The following is a 22,839-nucleotide window of genomic DNA, read 5'->3' as shown; positions in this document are numbered from 1 at the left end:
TCTTTTGAAGGATTATTTCTAAGGGATGATTAAATGCGTTTTTTATCCAAATATGCCTTCAATACTCTATACAAAAAATTTTGGGAGGATTATTGAAGGTATTTTTGCCTAAGAATGCCTTCAATAATCCCCTCAACAAAATTTGGATAAGATTATTGAAGGCATTTTTGGCCATAAATGCCTTCAATATTCCTTTATAAATTTTTTAGAGCATTATTGAAGGCATTTATGGTCAAAATTGCCTTCAATATTCCATTCTAGGAATATTGAAGGCGTTAGCCATTTTTACCTAGAAATGCTTTCAATAACCTATTCAACATTTTGTGAGGGATTATTGAAGGTGTTTTCTTTCTAAAAAAGCCATCAGTAATCTTATAAAAAAACATTTGGTTTAATTATACATGTGAAGTCAGTTATAGTTTTATGCTTAGAAAACATTTGAATTCAGTTGTAGGTTTATGCCTCAAAAACATTTAGTTTATTTATGTGATACCACGAATTACATTTTGGAATTTACATTACAAACATTGTAGTATTTAAATAAATTGATCAGACATTCGAATTTAAAAGTAGTAATGTTGCCAATCTACAAACTTAAATTATCCATTCAACATGGCATTTTAAAAACATTATAACAAATGATCCTCATATATTTACACTTAACTAACAATGTTTAACCTTAAGGTTTAGCAATAAATGATAATACATACTCATACCACTCTTTATGGATTTTATCAAGTTCGTCTACCGTGAAAGTTTCTTTACTCTCCCATTGAAAAAATCAGAAGTAAATGTTAATAAACGAGAACATAATTTAGCTCTTTTTTTTTAAGATATAATGACTTTATGAAATTTATACTAACCTTGAATAGTGTGGTTATAAAATCATATAAAACTATCTCTCTCATAAAACAAAGGACATAATATCCACATTCAGTATATCTGGGTTGATAAAGTACTTGAAAAATAAATTTAGTGGGTTTAAGAAATATTTATCTACACAAACTCAGCATAAAAAAATAAATTTCACATTTATTGATAATGACACCCATTTTATCTTTGCCTTCTTATCAAATACAGATATTACCCTAAATTGAAAAGAAAAAAAATTACTTAATACATAAATAAAATTACTTATGAAGAAACAAAAGATATATAATATAATAACATGTAATACCTCTTTATAAAATTTTTAATATTGGCGTTAGACATCGCTGTTGGTTAAGCAGAATTAATTAAGTATGGCGTTAAGGAATTGGTATCAATCACAATAAGCTACCAATGACAACTACAAACTAATAAGAATGATATACTTAGATTAGGCATCATGTCAGATTCGGGTAAGGTTAGAATAATTATTTCTATGAATATAACTTACGTAGCATTATACAAGAGCAAATAATAATTAGCCCATTTTTTCAAGCATTCAATCACATGATTAGCACGAAAAATGACTATGCCACTCTACTTACTAATGAAATTAGGATCAATGAATTTGAATATATGGGTCGTTTGTCTTACCTTGACTTTCTATATAAGAAGATGCATGATAACAATCAACAATACTAGTTAGTAAAATACATATTGAGTTTGCATATTTGTATTTATAAGCTAACCTCATATAAGCAACTATACCAATAACTGATATTTCATCCAAGTTACAAAATTCGTTAATCTCATCCATACCAATGTAAAAAAATGATGGTTGATCGAATAACCCATCCTCAGACTCAACATTATACAATTTCCTGCAGATAAATGATCAAGTGAATAATTAGATACTTATCCATGGTAGCCTGAGCAAGGATCATACACTATGTCCCAATATCTTGCTACAATATATAATGAAATATAAGTATTAAAACCAAATTAATAAATATAATAAACAAATAAATATTAAACTTATAAGCAAAATCATACTTCATGGCTGGTAACAAAGGTTGAGTTCCCTACTTGACTTGCAATGAAAGCTTATCTTAAGTGGATGAGGCTATCTGACTGGCCTATAGGCATGCTAGGCTACATTGCTACCAACATCACCTCCAAAGTAGCGAGTTGTTGCTGTTACTCATTAAGACGATGCTCTTGGTCATCAAGTCATTACTGTTGTTGCTTAATGATTGTTTCATATTGTGCATTTGTCATTCGAGGGGTTTTAGGTTAATTATCGAAAAACTTTGATGGCAACACAAATTTACCAACCCCACAAACTCGACCATGCCTTTCTTTAGCTCCTAATGCTAAAGATAATAGATCTTTGCCATACTAGGTTACTAGTACATCAGATTTAACTTTAGCAGCATAATCATCCTGAAAGATAATAATAAAATGGGCTATAATAACAAATCTATACAAGCTAGTATAGAGTCATACATACAACCACAATGCCAATCATACGTGATTTAATGACCAGTTATACATACAATCTTTTTAGCCAATTCTTTGGTTGCTTTATTTGTAAAAGATCCATCCTTCTGTAGATGTCTTTGTTTTCATACATCTCATCTAGAAACTTTGGTGCTAGAGCTATCTGATTCCTAATAAATTACCGTAATATAAGAATCAAAATCTATTATATAAGTGTTCATAAATATTCATTTATGAGTATAAAATAAGTGTGTGAATACTTACAAGCTCATACTTAACATTTGCATATCCTTTTCTCGCTGTCCAATGGTGATATATTTGTTTGGCCCGAATGTTCTTTTGGTTTTCTTTGATTTTCTAAAAAGAAAGAAATTACATAAATCACATATAAAGATATTGAATATATTGCATAAAATCTTATAAACAATTTTTTTGTAATGGGTTTACGTATTGAAAAATCTTCTGATAGCTGATCTCGAACAAAACTTCTCCAATCTTCATTACTTATAACATCTGCATATGACATAAGTGGAATAGCCAATACATCACCTTGATCAGTGAGTGGTAAAATATATTGGGTTGTCAATCTACTTTTAAAGTCTTTGAATACTTTCCTAGTAGATTGCAATACAAGCTTTTTACACTCAATTGGGACGTCGAACTATTCCTAAATAATTTAACACAATTAGTATGAACACATTGAATTTCAATTAAATGATCAGTTAACAAAGTTTATGAAATAGTTGAATAAACATACCACAACCGACTTCCACATACCATCCTTTACATCATCAGGAACTCGTCACCAATTATGGTAAGTAATTGAAATGCTATATGAATGATGACACCAATATGAGTAACCAACTTGGCAGCTTCATTAGACATAGGCTACCCACTTTGACTGAAATCTACGTGAATTTTTGTGTCACTCATTTTAATTTATTTATTTATTTCCCTTCTTTTTCTTTTTTGGCCTACATGTGTGTATTGTGCATGTTTAGTAGAAGGAGAAGTATGTTGTTTGGAGTCCATAATACCTATGATTTTGATTATAATTATACAAAATACACCAAACTATCTCTCTAATTTTCACACTATACATAATAAAATACAACCAATATCATACTATAAAAACACCATTCAGCAAATCATTTAGCAATGTGTTCAGAAACACCATTTAGCAAACCATTCAACAAACCAATATCATACAATCATTCAGCAAACCAATATCATACAATACCATTAAACAAACTACAATATTTAAACCAAACTATACAAAAACACAATACATCCAATGAAAGGTGCTTAGACAACTAAGGTTATAGTGAAATGAATAAAAATATATATACAGATGAAAATAGTAAAAAATAAAAAAATACCTTTATCGAAGAATATAAATAATACAATAAACAAATAAAATAAGGACATACCAGTAAACAAAGAGGTGCGCAGCATTAAGTTATTGAAGGTCGACAGCGACGATAGAGATAAAGAAACCAAAAGTCAAACAAAAATGTTTAGGGGGTTTGGTTTGGTTCATTAATACAGCTTTTAAACATTCTCTGTAATGGCAATTTGTGATTTCAAAGTTCAAGATAGGGGAATAAATATAAAAATTATAAGTAAAGGTGCTTTTCTATAAAAAATGCCTTCAATAATCCCCTTAAAATTTGACTACGAGATTATTAAATGCATTTTTACTAAAAAATGCCTTTAATAATATCAAAAAAATTTTAAAAGGAATTTATTAAAGGTGTTTTTTTTTTTTAGAAAATGCCTTCAATAATCCAATCCATTTTTTCAATAGCTTGTTTATTAGAGGCATTTTATGCCAAAAATGCCTTTAATAATCTTGTCCAAAAATATTATAAGGATTATTGAAGGTGTTTTATAAAAAAAAAATGCCTCCAATAATTTTCTTTAAAAATTTTTAAGAGGATATTAGTTAAGGCATTTTTAATAAAAAAAAGTTTATAATAATCTCATCGTCAAAAGTTTAACAAATTATTAAAGGCATTTTTGGTAGAAAAGTGCCTTTAGTAATATTCTCTTGATAAAAATGAGGGGGATTATTGAAGGTATTTTTACTAAAAGACTCATTTAATAATGCCAAAAAGTTTTTAAAAGGAATTTATTGAAGGTAACTTTTTTTAGAAAATGCCTTTAATAATCCGATCCATTTATTCAATAGCTTGTTTATTGGAGACGTTTTATGTCAAAAATGCCTTTAATAATCTTGCCCAAAAATATTACGAGGATTATTGAAGGCATTTTATAAAAAAAACACCTCTAATAATTTCTTTCAAAAACTTTTAATAAAAGATTAGTCAAGGCATTTTTAGTCAAAAACACCTATAATAATCTCAACATCAAAATTTTGGCAGATTAGTGAAGGTATTTTTGGTAGAAAAATACCTTCACTAATATTTCTATGATAAAAATGGAGGAGGATTATTGAAGGTGTATTATGCAAAAAAAGCTTTCAATAAATTCTTTCAAAAAAAATGAGGGAATTAGTAAAGGCATTTGTAGTAGAAAATGCCTATAATAATCTTCTCATCAAAATTTAAGAGGATTATTGAATATGTTTTTGGTAGAAAACTGCCTTCACTGGTATTCCCCTACTAGAAATGGATGGTATTATTGAAAGCATTTTTTGCAAAAAACACCTTTAATAAATTTCTTCAAAAATTTTGAAGAGATTAGTGAATGAGTTTTTAGTAAAAAAATACCTATAATAATCTCATCGTCAAAATTTAAAAAGATTATTGAAGGCGTTTTTAGTAGAAAATCACCTTTAGTGATATTTATTTGATAAAAATAGAGGGAATTATTGAAGGTAATTTTTACAAAAAATGCTTTTAATAAATTGCTTTAAAAATTTAAAGGGGGTTAAGTGAAGGTAGAGATTATTAAAGGCGTTTGTTTGTTGAAAATACCTCTATTTGTCAAATGTATGCATATGTGTCTTACAAACTCCAATAAAATTGTCCCAAAACTTAGTGCATCCAATCCCCAACTTCAAGCTTTATCTTTATTAATCTACTATTTCTCTTTTTAGACCACCTATAATTTACTTTTCCTTTCCTTCAACTTTTAGTATTCAAGCTTTATCTTTTGGAACCCTTTTTCGATTATTCCTTAGTTATTTACTTTAGCTTTTACTTCATTCTACTATTCTTTCAGCTTTTGCAATTTGTGATATGCCTTTTGGTTTAAAATTTTTCTCTAAAATCCACTTTCCTCAAATACCCATTTGGAACCCATTATCCACTTCCATTTCCCTTGCATTTCTTCCTTTATTGGGTTTCATCTAAACCAGTTTTACCTTATTTTAACCCCATCTACAAATATTCTAGGCTAATGTCTGCATTAGCAATAATATTTTAAATGTTTTATATCAGGTAGCTAAGAAAATACTTCACAATAAGAAGTTCTAGTCTTCTGCAAGTACTGGTCTTATTATTATTTTTGGTTTAAAACATAGTAAAACTAAGTATTTTACATCTTTATTTTTATATAAATTATTTATATAAATATGGTCTAATAATGTAGCAAGTACTAAATGGATAAGAGTTGGATGCAAAAGTCAAGATTAAGTTAAGAGTACCGAGATGGAGTGAAAAATTTTCTTAATTTTGCATTTGAAAATACAAGTGAAGATAATATGATATTATGCCTATGTGTGAAATGTGCTAATATCGATTGGCAAATGCATGAAGTTGTTTTTGAACATTTAATTTGTATTGGATTTGTCTCGGGATATGTTAATTGTATTTTCATGGAGAGTCTATATCATTAAAGTCTTTCACTGGAGTTCCTTCAACTTTAGGGGCTCCTCAGCATCAATATGATCCTTTTATAACAGATGACATTGAAAGCATATTACGAGATGCTTTTAACATTCATAACCAATATTTTCATAATATGTCTCCCTAAAATGATGGATTTACTGAGTCAAATATTGAAATGAATAAATTTGGTGAACATGGAATAGGTGTAGATGACCAACAACCTAGAGGAGAAGCATCAAAGTTTTATAAGTTGTTTGAGGATATGAATGAAGAACTTTTGAGGGATTAAAGCATTCAAGGTTATCTTTCTGTGTTCATTTTTTTTACTTAAAATGCTTATATGGATGGATGGGAAACTCTTTGACTTTATTATTGGAGTTTATGAAAGAAATGTTTCCTTTTGCAAATATCCCTAAATCTTGTAAGAATCAAAGAAGATGATCAAGGATTTGGTTCTTGGATATGAGAAAATTTATAGTTGTCCTAATGATTGTATGTTGTATTAGAGTGATAGAAAAAATCAAGGATCTTGTCATTTGTGTGGTATTTCTTGTTGGGTGGTCAAAAATCCTAATGAAAGGTCAAATAAGGATGGTGATGAGGTCTATGTAAAAAAAAAAAGTCTATAAAGGTTTTACACTATTTTCATTAATACCAAGACTTCAACGACTCTTCATGTCTTTCAAAATTATAGATTCTATGAGGTGGCATCATAAGAAATAGATAGATGATGGATCATTAAGGCATCTTGTAGATTATTTGGCATGAAAATCATTTTATTCTAGGTTTCTAAACTTTGCATTTGATCATCAAAATGTTATGCTTGGACTAGCATCTGATGGATTCAACCCATTCAAAATGATAAGTACTTCTTATAATGCTTAGCTAGTTGTATTGATTCCTTATAATTTGCCACCATGGATTGCCATGAAGCAATAGTCATTTATCTTGTCTATGATAATTTTCAAGAAAAAAGGTCTAGGTAATGATATAGACATCTACTTACAACTTCTTATTAAAAAGTTAAAGTAATTATGGGAAGGAGTTGAGACCTATGATGCATTAAAAAAAAAACTTTAATATACATGCTGCTTTATTATAGACTATCAATGATTTTTCTACTTATGTGAATTTATCTGGTTAGAGCACAAAAGAATGTTATGCTTGTCCATGTTATGCTATGTAGACATGTTCAAAAAGGTTACCTAATAGTAAAAAGTTCTGTTATATGACACATCATCAATGGTTAGATGATAATCATCAATTTAGATTCTAAAAACATCTTTTTGATAGAACTAAAGAGTTGAAGAGATCACATTTATCAATTAGTGGCTCTAATATCTTGTTAAAGTTAAAAGATATCAAATTCACTTATGGAAAAATGACTCAATCAAGGAAAAGAATGAGGGACATCTTTGGAGGTGTCTAACCTCATATTACTCAAGTTAGTGATACTGATACACAAGTTGGTGATCTTGATGTTCAAAGTTATAAGGAAGACAATGAAAAAGATGACCCTAATGAGTCTGAGTTATGAAAAAAAAAGTATCTTTTTTAAGTTGTCTTATTGGGAGTATAATTTATTATGTCATAACCTTGTTTTGATGCACATAAAGAATAATGTTTGCAAAAATTTTATCGAGATAATTTTCAATGCGAATAAAAGATCAAAGGATGACTTAAAGAGTCAGCTTGACCTAGTTGATATGGGGATTCACCCTGACCTTCATCTGAAGTTGCTTCCTAATAGAAAATATCAATTGCCTCTCGGCTATTTTGGGATTTCTAAAGCTGAAAAAGATGTATTTTTCAAGGTTTTGAAAAATGTGAAAGTTTGGGATGGCTATGCATCAAATATATCAAGATATGTGAATCTGAAAGAGTGAAAACTTTCTTCATTGAAGCATATGATTATCACATTTTGATGCAAGACTTACTTCCCCTTGCTTTACGTTCATCAATATCAAAGTAAGTCGCTTCAGTGGTAATTGAATTGAGTAACATATTTAAAGCTCTATGTGAGAAAGTTTTAAATGTGAAAGAGCTTGACAAACTCGAAAATCGAGCCGTAATTACTTTATGCCATTTAGAAAAGATTTTTCTCCAAAATTTTTCACTATTATGATGCATTTGGTTATTCACCTTCCATATGAAGTAAAAGTTAGTGGACCAGTTTATTATTGAAGGGTGTATCTTATCGAAAGGTATTAGTTGTTAATAGCTTAATTAGGTTGTTGTGTTGATCATGCCACTCTAGTTAAAAAGATATATGACAAATGTTTAATGCCATAGGTTTTTTAGAATGTTGAAGTCTTATTGTTGCAACAAATGTTATTCGAAAGGTTTTATTACTGAAGGATATTTAGTAAAAGAGTGTATGATATTTTGTTCTCATTATTTAGAAGATGTTAAAATGAAAATTAATAGACCATTGAGAAATGTTGGTATGCAACATACTGACTTTGCCTATAGTTATCTTTTTAAAAGTTTTGGACAACCAATAGGCAAAGTTGAAATAGTTGAGTTAGATAATAAATCTTAGGCACAAGCACATCAATATGCTCTTTTCCATCATGACTCAATTGAATGATTTTGCACATAAGTTTTTTTGCTAAGAAATAATTCATTACATTAAGCATAATTTATTGTATTTTTGTTAATACTTTATCATGATACTTTGTAGTGAGTATAGAAATAATTTGAGAGCTTGTGCACATTATAGATGATCAAACCCTTGAGAGCTTGATAAGTTGTTCGTAAAAAATTTTCATGAATGGTTAAGAGCAACTGTAAGTAATGCCATACTTCCCATTATGAAAAATCTACATAAAATGCTTACGGTTTAAATAACATTAATAACATATATATATATATTCCACCTTTATAGGTTTGGAGTGGAAGGCTTTTTAGTGAAGAGGTGAAGTGCCTTTCACAAGGTCCGAATAGGATTGTGAAATGATACAAAGGTTTCATCATCAATGGATTTAGATTTCACACTAAATCCCATGAGAGATTTAGAAGTACACAAAATTTAAGAGTTGTTGTTACTTCATTAACTACTAGCTATGCTAGTGCTAGGGACACAAACCCTTTAAAAGGAAATGTTAATTATTATGGCATGATTATTGACATCATTAAGTTGGATTAGTACAACAAGTGAAAAGTTGTCTTATTTCAATGTAATTGGACTAATATAAATGGTGCGGGAGATATTAAGAAAGATTAGTTTGCACTTACACTTATGAAATTTTTTGATTAATTCACACTAGACAATAGCTCATCGATGAACCTTATGTTTTTTCATCTTAGGTAAAATAAGTTTTTTATTTTGAAGACACCAAAGAATTGAATTAGTTTGTTATTCTTTGAAATATACCTAGAGATTTATTTGATATAGGGTTAGATACCAGAGATGATGTTGAACATGGAATTAAATATTATCCTTTTTCTGAACAAAACTTGGATAAAAAAATCTCCAGTACCTCTGCTCAGTTGGTCCACGAAGATGTTAATGAAGATATTTATAAACCATAATGGATCATCCACATTTTGTAATTCAAGTGTTTAAGACATAATGTAATAAATGCTTGTATATAATTAATGTCACATTCGCTATTGTTTATTTATTGTATTGTAAATCATACATTATCTTTTAATTTAATTAAATTGATATGTTCTTTATATATCGTTGGTTATGACTTTTTCACTTCTTAATGTCTTTTTATATGTTCTAAAGTAATATCTTTTATATATTTGCTTTTATGATGTAGCTAAGCTACAATGCAGAGGAGTAGGTTGAAGGGAATAGATATCAGAGATATTAGTTTAGAACTGTTTACGGCACTTGTTGATCTTAGGTATGGACTGAATCTTTTTGAGGGGAATGAACGTACTGTCGGTTCTAATTCAGTCACTTATAACCTTTGAACTGCCATTGGATCTGGCAATATAGGAGGTCCAGGTTTAGATAGTATCCTGTCAATTGATTCTACGTTTAATTTGAATGTAGGTATCATATACCCCATATTTAGAATTTGATTATAATGATTAAAGTATTGGCATTTTACAAATTGAATTTTTATTTTTTGCAGTTGATAACAATGGTCAATAGAGGACCAGAGGCCGGACAACTTTGAAGGAATTATTTGTACTACCTCCGAACGAGTGTATTGTAGTGTCTGCAAACTCTGATAAGCAATCAATTGGTGAAGAGGCTCAACTATTGGCTGGATTTCTAGGTATGATTGCTCGTAATAGAATGAAATTGTTTATTCATTATGAAACATGGCATAACATTCTAGCAGAAGTTAAGGCTGATGGTTTAAACTTTATTGAGGTATTAATATAATTAATTACATATAAAAAAATAATTATTTTACATTTGGTTTATTGATTCAAACTTTTCTTTTTGTATTATTACAGTTAAGATTTGTCATTAAAATATCAACTTCATTTGTGCTTAAGTCATTGGGAAAGAAATGGAAAGACTATAAGCATAATTTGAAGAAAAAGTATTTAGATTGAAATTCTACTATAGAGGCCACAATGGAAAATCTACCCCATAATGTGATTAGGTGGCAATATGAACAATTAGTTAGATTTTAGTTCTCAAGAAAAGGAAATGTACTAATTTTTAACTTTTAATATTAGTTTTAAATAATAAAAGTGTTTTATGCTTTAAGTTGGTAATATTTGTATTTCTACCATATATGTAATTATTTTTTATGATAGGAAAGAGAACATATTGGGATTGGTAGAAAAAAGCAATAGAAATATAGCCACACAAGTGGATCAAAAAGTTTTTCAAGAAAGCAAAAAGAAATAGTAAGTTTATGATATTAAACTTATCCGAATGAATGAACTTTTTATGCCATTAAAATGTAAAAATGCAAATTAATAGTTATTTTTCTATTTTAATAGTTTTGATAGTTTCAATAGATGATATTAAACTTATCCAGAGTATTGAACTTAGCTTTCACAGTTAATGTGTAAAAAAAGTTATTATTTACGTCTATTTAGGAATTTTTATGCCGTTAATAGGTAAAAATACAAAATTATTGTTATTGTTCTATTTTATCAGTTTGGATAGCTTCAATACATGATATTAAACTTGTCTAAGTGATTGAACTTGGTTTTTACAATTGGTATGTGTGAAAAAATTATTGTTTATGTCTATTTGGGACTATTTTTGCCTTTTAAAAGTAAAAATACATATTAAACTTTTGGATGGCATTTAACAATTTGGATGGCTTCAATACATGATATTAAACTTGTCTAAATAATTGAATTTGGTTTTCCATGATTGATAATGCTTTTATTGTTTACGTTTGTTTAAGACTTTTGTGCTGTTAAAGGGTAAAAATGTAATTTTATGGTTATATTTCTATTTTAACAATTTAGATAGATTAAATACATGATATTAAATTTATTCAAAATTTTGAACTTGATTGACAGGTTTGATATGTATGAATATGTCGCAATTGATATGTATTTAACAATAACATATGTTTTTATATAGGAGATTGAGATTGACACCGGAGTTTCTGCATATCCTACAACTTGGGTTGAGAATAAACAGGCTTATCCAAAAAAAAATGGGCCTGCCCTTGGTCCAAATCCATACATAAATAAGGTGAGTTAGAATAGGAAGATTGTGTTCACACTTGCTGGAAAAGAAGATCATGAATATGAATGGGATTGTGGTTAGGTTCAAGATTAAATGGGTAGATTATATTCACATACAAATCTCATGATTTTAGGCGTGATTGTAGCAATGTAATATGAAAGTTTCCATGCTTAGAGGGATATTCTTAGCCTATATATTTTCTATTATTCTTTGATAAATGGTAGACTAGAGTTTTATTTATCCTTAGGCAATCTTCGAGATTGTTTTTCAAGTTTTGTATCTCTTAGCTGGATTTTCTAGAGTGGCAAACTTCTTTTATTCTGTATCCTTGATTAGAATTCTTAAGGTGGTGTTCTGTATCCCTTAGTTTCTAATCTTGGTGGTGAACTTTTATCCCTTTTTAATTCAATAATCATATTTTACCATTATTCAAATTCTTGTGAGTTATTTTCTTTATGAGTTTTTCTATTTGTAGTTAATCTCCACATCTAAAACATCAATTTTCGACATCAAATTGGTCTCAGAGCTATGGCAGGTCATCGTCATCAAGCACTAATAGAAGAGGTTGAAGACAACATCGATGTTGCAGCAACTACCAATGTTGACCCAATGGATGCCCTTATAGAGGAGATATGGCAACAGATCCTTCAATTTAAATATCAACTACATATACAAAAAGATAGAGATGAGATAAGGAGGCAACGAAGCCAACAAAGGCAATGAAGGAGAAATGAAGAAGATGAAGGAGAAACCAATCCATTCTATGGAAACAATAATGATTCTGATGATAGTACCCTATCTCACCCACAACAAGTTAGAGACTATCTCCACATAAACCAATTTCATCCTAGTATATTCAATCCAAAGATAGAAATTCCTGAGTTCAAGGGGAAGATGCAACCTGAAGAATTCTTAGATTGGCTATGCATGGTGGAATGCATCTTTGAATACCATGATGCCCCTGAACCTCGTAAAGTGAAGCTAGTGGCCATCAAACTCAAAAAGCATACATCCTTTTGGTGGAAAAATCTGAATAAGCAAAGGGAAATAGAAGGCAGGAGAAAAATTACAACTTGAGAGAAGATGAAAAGAGAGTTGAAGAGAAAGTATCTTCCAGATAACTTTTGACAAGATGTCTTCCTTAGGCTCCATAACTTGAAGTAAAAGATCTCTTAGTAGAGGAGTATATGACTGAGTTTGACCATTTCATGTTAAAGTGCGAATTGATGGAATAAGAGGAGCAAACTATTGCTCGATATCTTGGAGGATTGAAGATTGGGATAGCTAATACGGTACAGCTACAACCCTATTGGACTTTCAATGATGTATGCAAGTTTGCCCTTAAGGTGGAGAGACAACAAAATGAGGCTCGTAGTAGCAACTTGAGATTTGGGTCTCGAAAAGGCAAGCCTTAGTCTAGTGAACAAACCAAAAGGTGTTTTAAATGTCAAGGGCTTAGACATATTGCCTCAGAATGCCAAAACAGAAAGATTATGACTCTAGTAGAGGAAGATTTGGAGCAAAATAAAGAGAAGTTGGCTGAAGAGGATCAAAACCTTGAAGATGAGAAAGATATGACCTATGGCAATTGTGGAGCATCCTTAGTCATAAAATGCAGCTTACGTACCGTACCTGCTAAAAAAAATTAGTTGCGTTAAAATGTGTTCCACATTAAGTGTACTACCCATGGGAAGGTATGTGATGTTATAATTAATAGTGAAAGTTTTGAAAACGTTGTTTCTACCTTTATGGTGCAGAAATTAAACCTCAAAGTAGTGGATCACCCCCAACCATACAAGTTGTCTTAGCCACAAAAAAAAAAAATCAAGGTTAGTAAAAGGTGTTTGATTCTTTTTTCATAGGAAAGTAATACAAAGATGAAGTATGGTGTGATGTAGCTTCAATGGATGCTTGCCATTTACTACTTAAAAGACCTTGGCATTATGATAGGAGGGTTATTTATGATGGTTATCACAACATTTACACATTTGTGAATGACGGACGCAAAATCATCCTAGGCCCTGCCAAGCCCATGGTAATGTCCAAATCAACCAAAGGGGAAAGAAGCAGCTTATTTACCAAGGCCAAGAAAATTAAGATGAGTGGTACTATGTATGCATTGGTGTTGATTGAGAAGAATAAAGATAGTGAAAAGCCCCTTGTAGTGATACAACCATTATTGGTAGAATTTCAAGATGTTGTTCAGGAGGAGTTACCAGCTGGTCTACCACTAATGAGAGACATTCAACATTGCATAGACCTTATCCCAAAAGCCATTCTACCATTTGTTATAGCCTTTTTGAAATTATTCTTGGTAAGAATGCAATTTGTCTTTTGGATTTAATTCAACTTTATGCTAATCAGAATTTTGATAGAGATGTAGAAGAAAGAGCCAAGAGTATCAAAATATTTCATGAACAGGTTTAGAATAAAATTTTGTAGAAAAATGAGAAATATAAAAGGCTAATAATCAAGCATCGAAGACATGTGAAGTTCAAAGAACATGATTTGGTGTGGATTAACTTGCAAAAAGAGAGATTTTCTCTAAGGAAGTTTGGTAAATTACAACCTAAAGCAGATGGTTCATTCAGAATTCTCCAACATATTGGGAAGAATGCCTACAAGATAGAGCTTTTTGACACTTATGGAGTATCTTCCACCTTCAATGTTGTTGATTTATACCCTACCATGGCAAAAATACTAGTTCAAACTTGAGGATAAGTCTTTTCCAACCAGAGGAGATTGACACTGGAGTGTCTGCACATCTTACAACTTGGGTTGAGACTAAAGCAAGCTTATCCAAAAATAAGATGGGCCTATCCTTGGTCCAAATCCACACATAAATAAGGTGGGCTGGAATAGGGAGATTGTGTTCACACTAGCTAGAAAAGAAGATCATGAATATGAATGGGATTGTGGTTAGGTTCAGGAGTAAATGGGTAGATTATATTTACATGCAAATCTCATGATTTTAGGCGTGATTGTAGCAATGCAATATGAAAGTTTCCATGCTTAGAGGGATATTCTTAGCCTATATATTTTCTATTATTCTTTGGTAAAAGGTATACTAGAGTTTTATTTATCCTTAGGCAATCTTCGAGCTTGTTTTTCAAGTTCTGTATCTCTTAGGTGGATTTCCTAGAGTGGTGAACTTTTATTGTTCTGTATCCTTGATTAGAATTCTTAAGGTGGTGTTTCTATATCCCTTAGTTTCTAGTCTTAGGGGTGAACTTTTATTCCTTTTAATCTAATAATCATATTCTACCATTATTCAAAATCTTATGAGTTGTTTTCTCTATGAGTTTTTCTGTTTGTAGTTAATCTTTACATCTCAAACATCAATTTTCGGCATCAGAGATAGGTGAAAAAATTGGACGTGTGAAACTTTTTTGCTTAACACATACAAAAAAAGACAAATCTTATCTGAATGTCGAAATATAAGAAATTATGATAATTTGTTACATCTATTTTAACAGAAAGTAAATATTTACTATTTTTAACATATTATGAATTGATCATTAAACTCGATAGTTTTATCTGATTAATTTTTAGGAAAAAGCAAAAGAGAAAATGGATGTTGAGTTTGAAGTAGCATCTAATGGTTCTATCAACATACAAGTATTGAAAAATCAAATGTTTATAGAAGTTGCTGGAAAAGAAAAGCACAGTCGGGTCGGAGGCCTTAGATTGGGTCCAACACCATCTACCTACTATGGACATAGCTCTTAGCAATTTACATTCTTAGCAAGTCAGTCTTCGCGAGATATTTCCATATTGAAAGAGGAGTTGCAAATTATGCAACAATATTTCCTGCAAATGGAAGCAAAAAGAGAATATGAGGTGCCAAAATTGAAGAAAAACGTGCTAGAATGGACCAAAAGCATGCAAAATTTTAGCAATTGCATAATCGATTCGATCATCTTATGAATTTTGAGTAACAACAATTTTTTAGAACTAATCTCAGTGGTCCACCAACTCAAGTATTATATTTAGTAAATATTTATATTTTTTAATATAAAAAATAGTTTATTATTAAGTGTTAAAACTTATATGATATTATTCAGTAGGTTCTTGAACATGTTAGTGACCAAGGTGAGAAAATTCCTTCATCAAATGGCAATATTCCAAATCTATGCAGTCATCAATTTCACACATTTAAAATTTTTTGATTAATGTACTAAAATAATTTGAATGTTATTATACTAATTATTAAACTTAATTTTGATTACATGCATATTTGAACGTGAATTATGTAATTATTAATTTTAGTTTCTAAATTTAACTTTGTTTTTATTTCTTTTAACATTTTTTGTTAATGAAAATAATAAATATTAAAAGAACTTTAAAAAAGAAAAGTAAATTTCTTAATTGCGCGGTGTTTGTGTTTAAGAATGCCACTAATTTCTAAATTAAGTGGCATTTGTACCATAAAATGCCACTAAAATTAGTAGCATTCTTATCGTAAAAACGCTGCTAAATTAGTGGCATTTATATCATAAAAATGCTGCTAAATTAGCTATATTTTTATAATATAAACGCCACTAATTTAACGGCGATTGTCTCAACAAATGCTGCTTAATAGAGCAGTATTTATGATATAAATGCCACCATATTAGCAGTGTCTTTTTTTTATGCAAATGTCACTAAATTGCAGTGTTTTCAAATATAAACACCGCTAAAATAGTGACATTTTATAAAAAACATCACTATTTTTCTTGACATATGTGTAGTCGACACTCTTAGTGGTGTTTTTTGCAAATGCCTCAAATCGTTTAGTGGCATTTATAAACATCGCTAAACATTGAAAAAAATGCCACTAAAGGCCTAAACTCTTATATTGTCAGGGGTGGTTGTAGGTAGGTTTGTGGGTAAGTCAGGTTAGGGTGTGGGAAGAGGCAGGTGAGTGGATCTTGGCAAGGTGATGGGTGGCCAATGGTGTCATGCATGGCACCACTGCCACCCTTGTTTTCTTTTTTTTTTTTTTTATCTCTCTTTATTTCTTTTTTAGCTTTATTTTATTAATTATTTATCAAATAATTTTTTAATATTATTGCATTTTAATATTTAATTATAAAATAAAAACAACTAAAAACAGTGGGCTTACTTGATAAACCCAGCGAATTTAAAAACCAAAAGCTAATTTGGTATACCTGAAAAACCCTCAGTGTCTACAATTCACCCAAGAGAACTCTTTCTTTGCAAATAAAACAATAATAAAACTATATATAGCATATTAAATGCACCTTAAATTTAAATTATCTCTTGCTAGTTAATTAATTAGTATTTACTTTTACTTAAAATATTTAGCCACATACTAGTAAAATAAATTAAAGGGATGATTCTCTACTTAGGATATTAAACCACTTATACTAAAAATGTAATATGCTGATCCTTAAAGTACATTAGGCTTATAGAGTTTCATCACAATGTGAAACAACTTGAAACAAAAAAGAAAACCCAAGGAGAAATGCATGCTTTCAAGCTTCTCTTCCTTTTTCCCCTCATTGCTATTTGCTATGCTACTCTTGCATAGAGCAACTATGACCTCTATTGGTTGGTTCAAACCTAGCCAAATGAGTATTGTTCCAGTAATCCTTATGGCCAAATAATGCTTCCATAGAAGTTAGTAATGCGTGGTCTTTGATCAACTAATAGTTCTAGATTAACTCCTAATGCGAGGTCTTTGATAAACTAATAGATCAAGATTGACTCTACAATATGCAAGAATGCTATCACTAATAATGATTATCAATGAAAATTAGAAATTATTATGAATGAAAAATTACAAAGAAAACACTTATAATGATCGTTACTTTTAGTTATGTATCATATATTTTTTATTTTTGTTTTAAACTCTTATTTAAAACAAATTAGTGAATAAAAAATAATAATAATAATTAGTAGAAAAAGTTATGTTAGGTATATTTTAAAATTATCTTAAAAATAATATTTAATTGAAAAGTAATTAAAAATTGGACGAATCACTATTTTTTAATGCACAATTAACAGTTAAGTAAAGAATGGTTTTTTTCATTTGGTACTTCGATTAAATTTGGTAGACTTTATTCTCAAGTAGATTAGATTGAGTGTAGAGGTTGTATTTGATATTTGACATTTACCGAAAAATACATAGTTTTCATGTTAATTTCAATCACGTTCCCTACTTTGGCAAGTTTTCATGTTAATTTCAATCGTGTTCCCTACTTTGGCAACTTCAATAATGTTCTTTTCTTCCATTTTTGGTATGACAAACTTTAAAATGTTCTTTCTTTGCTTTCAATAATGTGTTTTTTTACATAGTGGTAAAATCATATGTACAATCTTGATATATACGTCTCTTAACTCAACAAAATCGGATTCTTGGTTTTATGCTAAAATGTAATATGAGATTTTATACATAAGACAATTATACAAAGCATAAAATTTTTCTTAATATATAAAAATTATGTAAAATTAAAGATATTATTTTCTTTAATCATATACTTATATATATATATATATCTATTGATGGACAATAAAGACAAAAGTGTTAAATATATAAAATTTAAATAGGATCTTAGATGATTCAGGTTAGAAAAAATTTTAAAATCGTTGATTGTTTTAATGTTTGATTTATGGAAGAGAATTAGATTATTTAGTTTTCAAAATTTCTATCAAAATCAAATAAAAAAGTAAGCATACCATAACCAATGATATTTGATTAAAATAAAAATAATTTTAATTTTACTGAAGTACCAGAGATTATTTATATTAAAGAAATTGACATAAAATATATCAATAGAAAAGGATGAAAAATGGTAAGAGAGAAAAAAAAAAAGAAAAGAAATGCAAGACAACTCTTTCACTTAGCTTTATTTTTACACCCTTTGATCATTAATAGACCTAGTCAAAAGCCAAGCCACCAGTTTAGGTTCAAAAGTTCCCTCATATGTTATAGATTTTGAGGATTTGAATAAAATTTTAGATGTACTTAAATTTTAAGTTGGATTTTGAACACAAAAATTAAAGTTTAGATCCAGTTTGAATTGCATATATATATATATATATATATAATTAAATTATTATAATTATATAAATATATATAAAGTTTATTTTAATATTTTATTTTAAAAAAAAAAAATTTATTATATAAATTGAACTTAATTGATGGACTTCAATTTTTTTTTTATCATGGATTGGGCTTAGAAAATTTTAAAACCAAAATATCAAACTGAGCCAAATCTAAGCAAATATATAAATTATTAATATAAAATATAAGTAATTCAAACCCGATTCAGTCATACCAATAACACCTCTAACTTTTGGTTCACATTAAGGATAAAAAAAGTAAAAAAAATATTTTTTTTAACACAACTTAACATTTCCTTCTTATTAAGAACAAGACTTATAAAACGTTTTCTAAGTGAAATTTATAAAATTTTATATTAAAAATAATTAAAAAATTAAAATTGAAAATCAAAATCAAAATCAATAAAATGAAAATTCTTGATACATAAATCAAGTGTATAAATTTTTTAAAAAATTAATAAATTTTTTAGATATTCATTTTTGATAAAAAAAATTTTACGAAATTTTACCAAGTAGTAACAAATTTTAAGTATAAATTCCTTTATTGATTGTCAAAAACCTTTTGTGGTTATCAGTTAAACTTAACAATATGTATTCTCTCAATTTTCAATTTGGGATTTGGTGGCACATTGAGATATAGAGAAAGAATAAGGTTGGATTAATGGCGATTTGCATTGGGGATTGGCCTGCATATATATTGACTGAAATTCTCTTGAAATTGCCTGTCAAATCTATCCTTCGTTTCAAGTGTGTGGCAAAAACATGGTGTAATCTCTTTCAAAATCCCAGCTTTGTTTCTAACCATCTTAGCATCAGCAAGAAGAATAAGCTTCTTCTTTTTCATTATCACGATGACAACAGTGATAATATTCTTATGCGTTTGTTTGTTGATCAAAACCTTGTTTCTTACCATGATTTGCATCAACAGTTGCCCTCACATATTGCTGATCTCTATGTTTTTGAGTTACGTGTGGATAATGGTTTAATTTATTTATGTGATGAAAACAATTCTGGCATAACTCCATGGAATCCCGCCACAAGAGAATTTAGGATTCTCCCTGATTGTAATCCAAACATTCCACCAAAGGCAGAAACTTATACACATATTCTTGGATTTGGATTGGATCCTTTGTCCAATGATTACAAGGTGATTTATATGCAGTATTATCTGGATTTAGAGAAGAATATTGTACGACCACCTCCACCTCGCTATGCTGTTTACAGGATGAGCACCGATTCATGGAGAGTATTGAAAAAGGAAGATGTTCAGTTCTTACAAGACCTATGTATTTGTTGCAGCTCCGATAACGCATGTGTAAATGGTGTTTACTACTGGAACATGAGCAAGTTTGGCTCTGATAGTAAGATCCTTGCATTTTATTTGAGCACTGAAGTTTTTCAATTGATGGAGTCACCTTGTCCTAAATCTAGTGGGAAGCTGCTTCCATTGCATGATCGTATATCTTTCTGGGATACGGAGATGAAGGATAAAAGTGAAAAAAGTAATGAGGTTTGGGTGTTGAATGAGGATGGGCAGTGGACCAAACTTTTGAAGATTGAACCTATTTTAGAAGTTGAAAGGATGTTCGGGTTTTGGATCAATGGTAAGGTATTCGTAGAATCTGGAAGTGGACAGTTCTTGCTTTATGATCTTGAGAATGAGGAATTCAGCGAGCTTGGTATTAAAGTCAAGAAGGTGGAGAAGATCTTCTTCGGGTTCACAATTATGAGGAGAGTCTTGTTATTATCAAAAGATTGTGAGTTCTTTGTTTTGATTTATACAATGTTTTCAATTTTCTCAAATTGTTGTTAAGGACATGTTTATGCTTGGTTAGTAAAAGAAGATTTTCTGACTTATAAGCCTTTGCTTTGGAAAGTACATTTGGTTTTTCAGTTATTTCATTGCAACAGGGTGTATCCTTCTCTCATTTTTCATGTCCTTGCTATACAGAACCTCTTGGATCATGGGTTGTACGCACGGATTTTTACAAGAAAAAACGACTTCTGGCCTAGTGGTGAAAGTAGGTTGTTCCTAATGTAAGCAACAAAACAAATTTGAGCACTTGTCGATGCATGGAGGAAAAATTTTAATGTTCAGTTTAAAATAGCTGAATGATCCACCTCATCTCTTTCGATTATCCTTTCAACTGGAACCTTTTATTACTGGTACCATCAAATAACAGCCAACCCTTTAGAGAGCAGTGATTCTTTTTTTTTTTTTTTTCTATGGTAAAAGTGGATAAGGCTAAGTTTAAACACAAGCCTGAATTTGAACCCGGATCCGGCAGGGTCAACTCACCTGAAGAGACACGAACCATTGCGCTGAAACCTGCAGCTTTATAAAGCAATGATTTGAGGAGATTCATGCAATGTTTTACAAATTACTAGTTGATTATTGCATACCAGTATTCTATGCCAAATGCAGGAAACTACAAGCAACATTTCAATACTTGCATGCCTACATCATGCATTCATCCACGATATCATCAGAGTTGAAAAGCTGTAAATCACTCAATTAATCAAAATTTTCACTTTAGATGATAAATGAAACATGGTTCACAAAATTCTTCATTTCAAAATCCCAAGCACTACCACTTTGATGAAAACAAAAATTTGGTAAACCATGATGAAAGCTAAACTCTTCCAGTAATCCTAAGACCTTGGCTTCTCCTTCTTCTCTTTGAAAAGAGCTAGAAGAGACACACCAGATACCTTAACAACCTTAAACCTGACTTCGGGAATATCTCCCACAGCATGCCTTTTCCGTCCAAATCCTGCAATCAAAACCTCATCCTGCACCAAATCAAACCAAGCATGGCATTAGACAACACTTAAAGGGAGACCCTGTTATCTACAGCAAGCTTTTCTCAATTTTCTTTAACTAACAAATCATACCAGTAGACAAAACATCCCAAAGACTGAGAAATTATGAACATGGTTCAATGAAATTTTACTCAATAAACATTAACCAAAGACAAAAACATGCATCAAAGATCAGAAGAGTTATGACAAAAACCAGAAAATTGTGTATAACTGGCATTCTCCTCAATGTAGTTTAAGCAACCATCATTGGGTACAAAAGCAGCAATTTTTCCCATTCTTGATCAGCTGAACACGAGCACATTTTCGGATAGCAGAGTTAGGCTGCTTAGCTTCAATGCCACTGCAAATGCCAGTAACAAAATTGTCAAGTTCTGCATCAAATTCAAGCGCGATCTGCTAGATCAATACCCTTAAAACATCATCAAAAGCATAACTTAGTTCTAACATTTTCTCAAGAACTATATCTTTGGCATGTGATGATCCAGCAAATGGTTTCTTCCATTCATTTCCCAGATTGGACTTTTTATATGCGTTGTCAGCCCACCTCTGCCTCCTGCGGTGGGTTCTCAACTTACGACCAGCTCCCATTCCATGAGTCTTCCTGCTCAAAACTCGCACTTTGTCGGCATATTTCCCCAAAACACAACAAATCACCTTATAAAGGCTTATCTACCAAGCCAAATAATCAAATTGGATAAACGAAAAATGAATTTCCTTTGCACAACAGCAATCTTCAATATACATATGCATCACAAAAAAAGTAAAAGGTCTGCGAATAAAAATAACCTAACCCGACCCAATGGTTCAAAAGTTCATTAACCATCGTTTCGTAAGTTTCTATCTACAAATCCTGAACAACAACTACGATAATAAATTTCTCACATTCCATTTCCTTCTTCCATAATTTTCCCAACAACCAAACAGTTAATTAAAGACATTTTGACCCATAAATTCCACAACTTTATTAACAACCAAACACACCAGAAATCAAACACACAAGAAACAAAAGGAAAAGAGAAAGTATTATTGACCCACTTATCATCTAATCATATAAACTAGATCTTAACGACTAATTAAAGAAAAAAAAAACAAAGGGCAATCACGAAATGATTCACAAAGCTAGCATTTTTCAAATGCAAGGATCAAATTGAAAAGAACAGA

At 30.2% G+C, this 22,839-nt stretch overlaps 1 protein-coding gene and 1 long non-coding RNA gene across 2 annotated transcripts; one reads left to right on the top strand and one right to left on the bottom strand.

Annotated features, from left to right (window-relative positions):
• The first annotated feature begins 19,516 nt into the window (after window positions 1-19,516).
• LOC111309527 (putative F-box protein At1g32420) lies at window positions 19,517-21,198 on the top strand. Its single transcript, XM_089748654.1, has 3 exons — window positions 19,517-20,571; window positions 20,767-20,876; window positions 21,092-21,198. Exons 1-3 carry the CDS (start codon window positions 19,517-19,519, stop codon window positions 21,196-21,198), a joined length of 1,272 nt encoding a protein of 423 aa, XP_089604780.1.
• Window positions 21,199-21,427: 229 nt separating this feature from the next.
• On the bottom strand, window positions 21,428-22,433 carry LOC149513387 (uncharacterized). The gene is made up of 3 exons (XR_016330512.1): window positions 22,124-22,433; window positions 21,872-22,018; window positions 21,428-21,648 (listed from the first exon to the last, which is right to left on the bottom strand). It is a non-coding gene; the product is annotated as an uncharacterized LOC149513387 (long non-coding RNA).
• Window positions 22,434-22,839: the final 406 nt, after the last annotated feature.

Source organism: Durio zibethinus, chromosome 19 (assembly GCF_047325235.1).
Source record: "Durio zibethinus cultivar Kanyao isolate XHJ-2024 chromosome 19, ASM4732523v1, whole genome shotgun sequence".
NCBI classification, from domain to species: domain Eukaryota; kingdom Viridiplantae; phylum Streptophyta; class Magnoliopsida; order Malvales; family Malvaceae; genus Durio; species Durio zibethinus.
Note: the sequence above shows the minus strand (reverse complement) of the source record. Positions and strands in the feature narration are given on the sequence as shown.

Bases quoted from the DNA above. Each gene is read 5' to 3' on its own strand.
- LOC111309527 (XM_089748654.1), top strand. From the start codon at position 19,517: ATGGCGATTTGCATTGGGGATTGGCCTGCATATATATTGACTGAAATT. The intron at 20,572-20,766 runs GTTCACAATTAT...TCATTGCAACAG, and splicing joins GTGGAGAAGATCTTCTTCGG to GGTGTATCCTTCTCTCATTT. The intron at 20,877-21,091 runs GTAGGTTGTTCC...CTATGGTAAAAG, and splicing joins CTTCTGGCCTAGTGGTGAAA to TGGATAAGGCTAAGTTTAAA.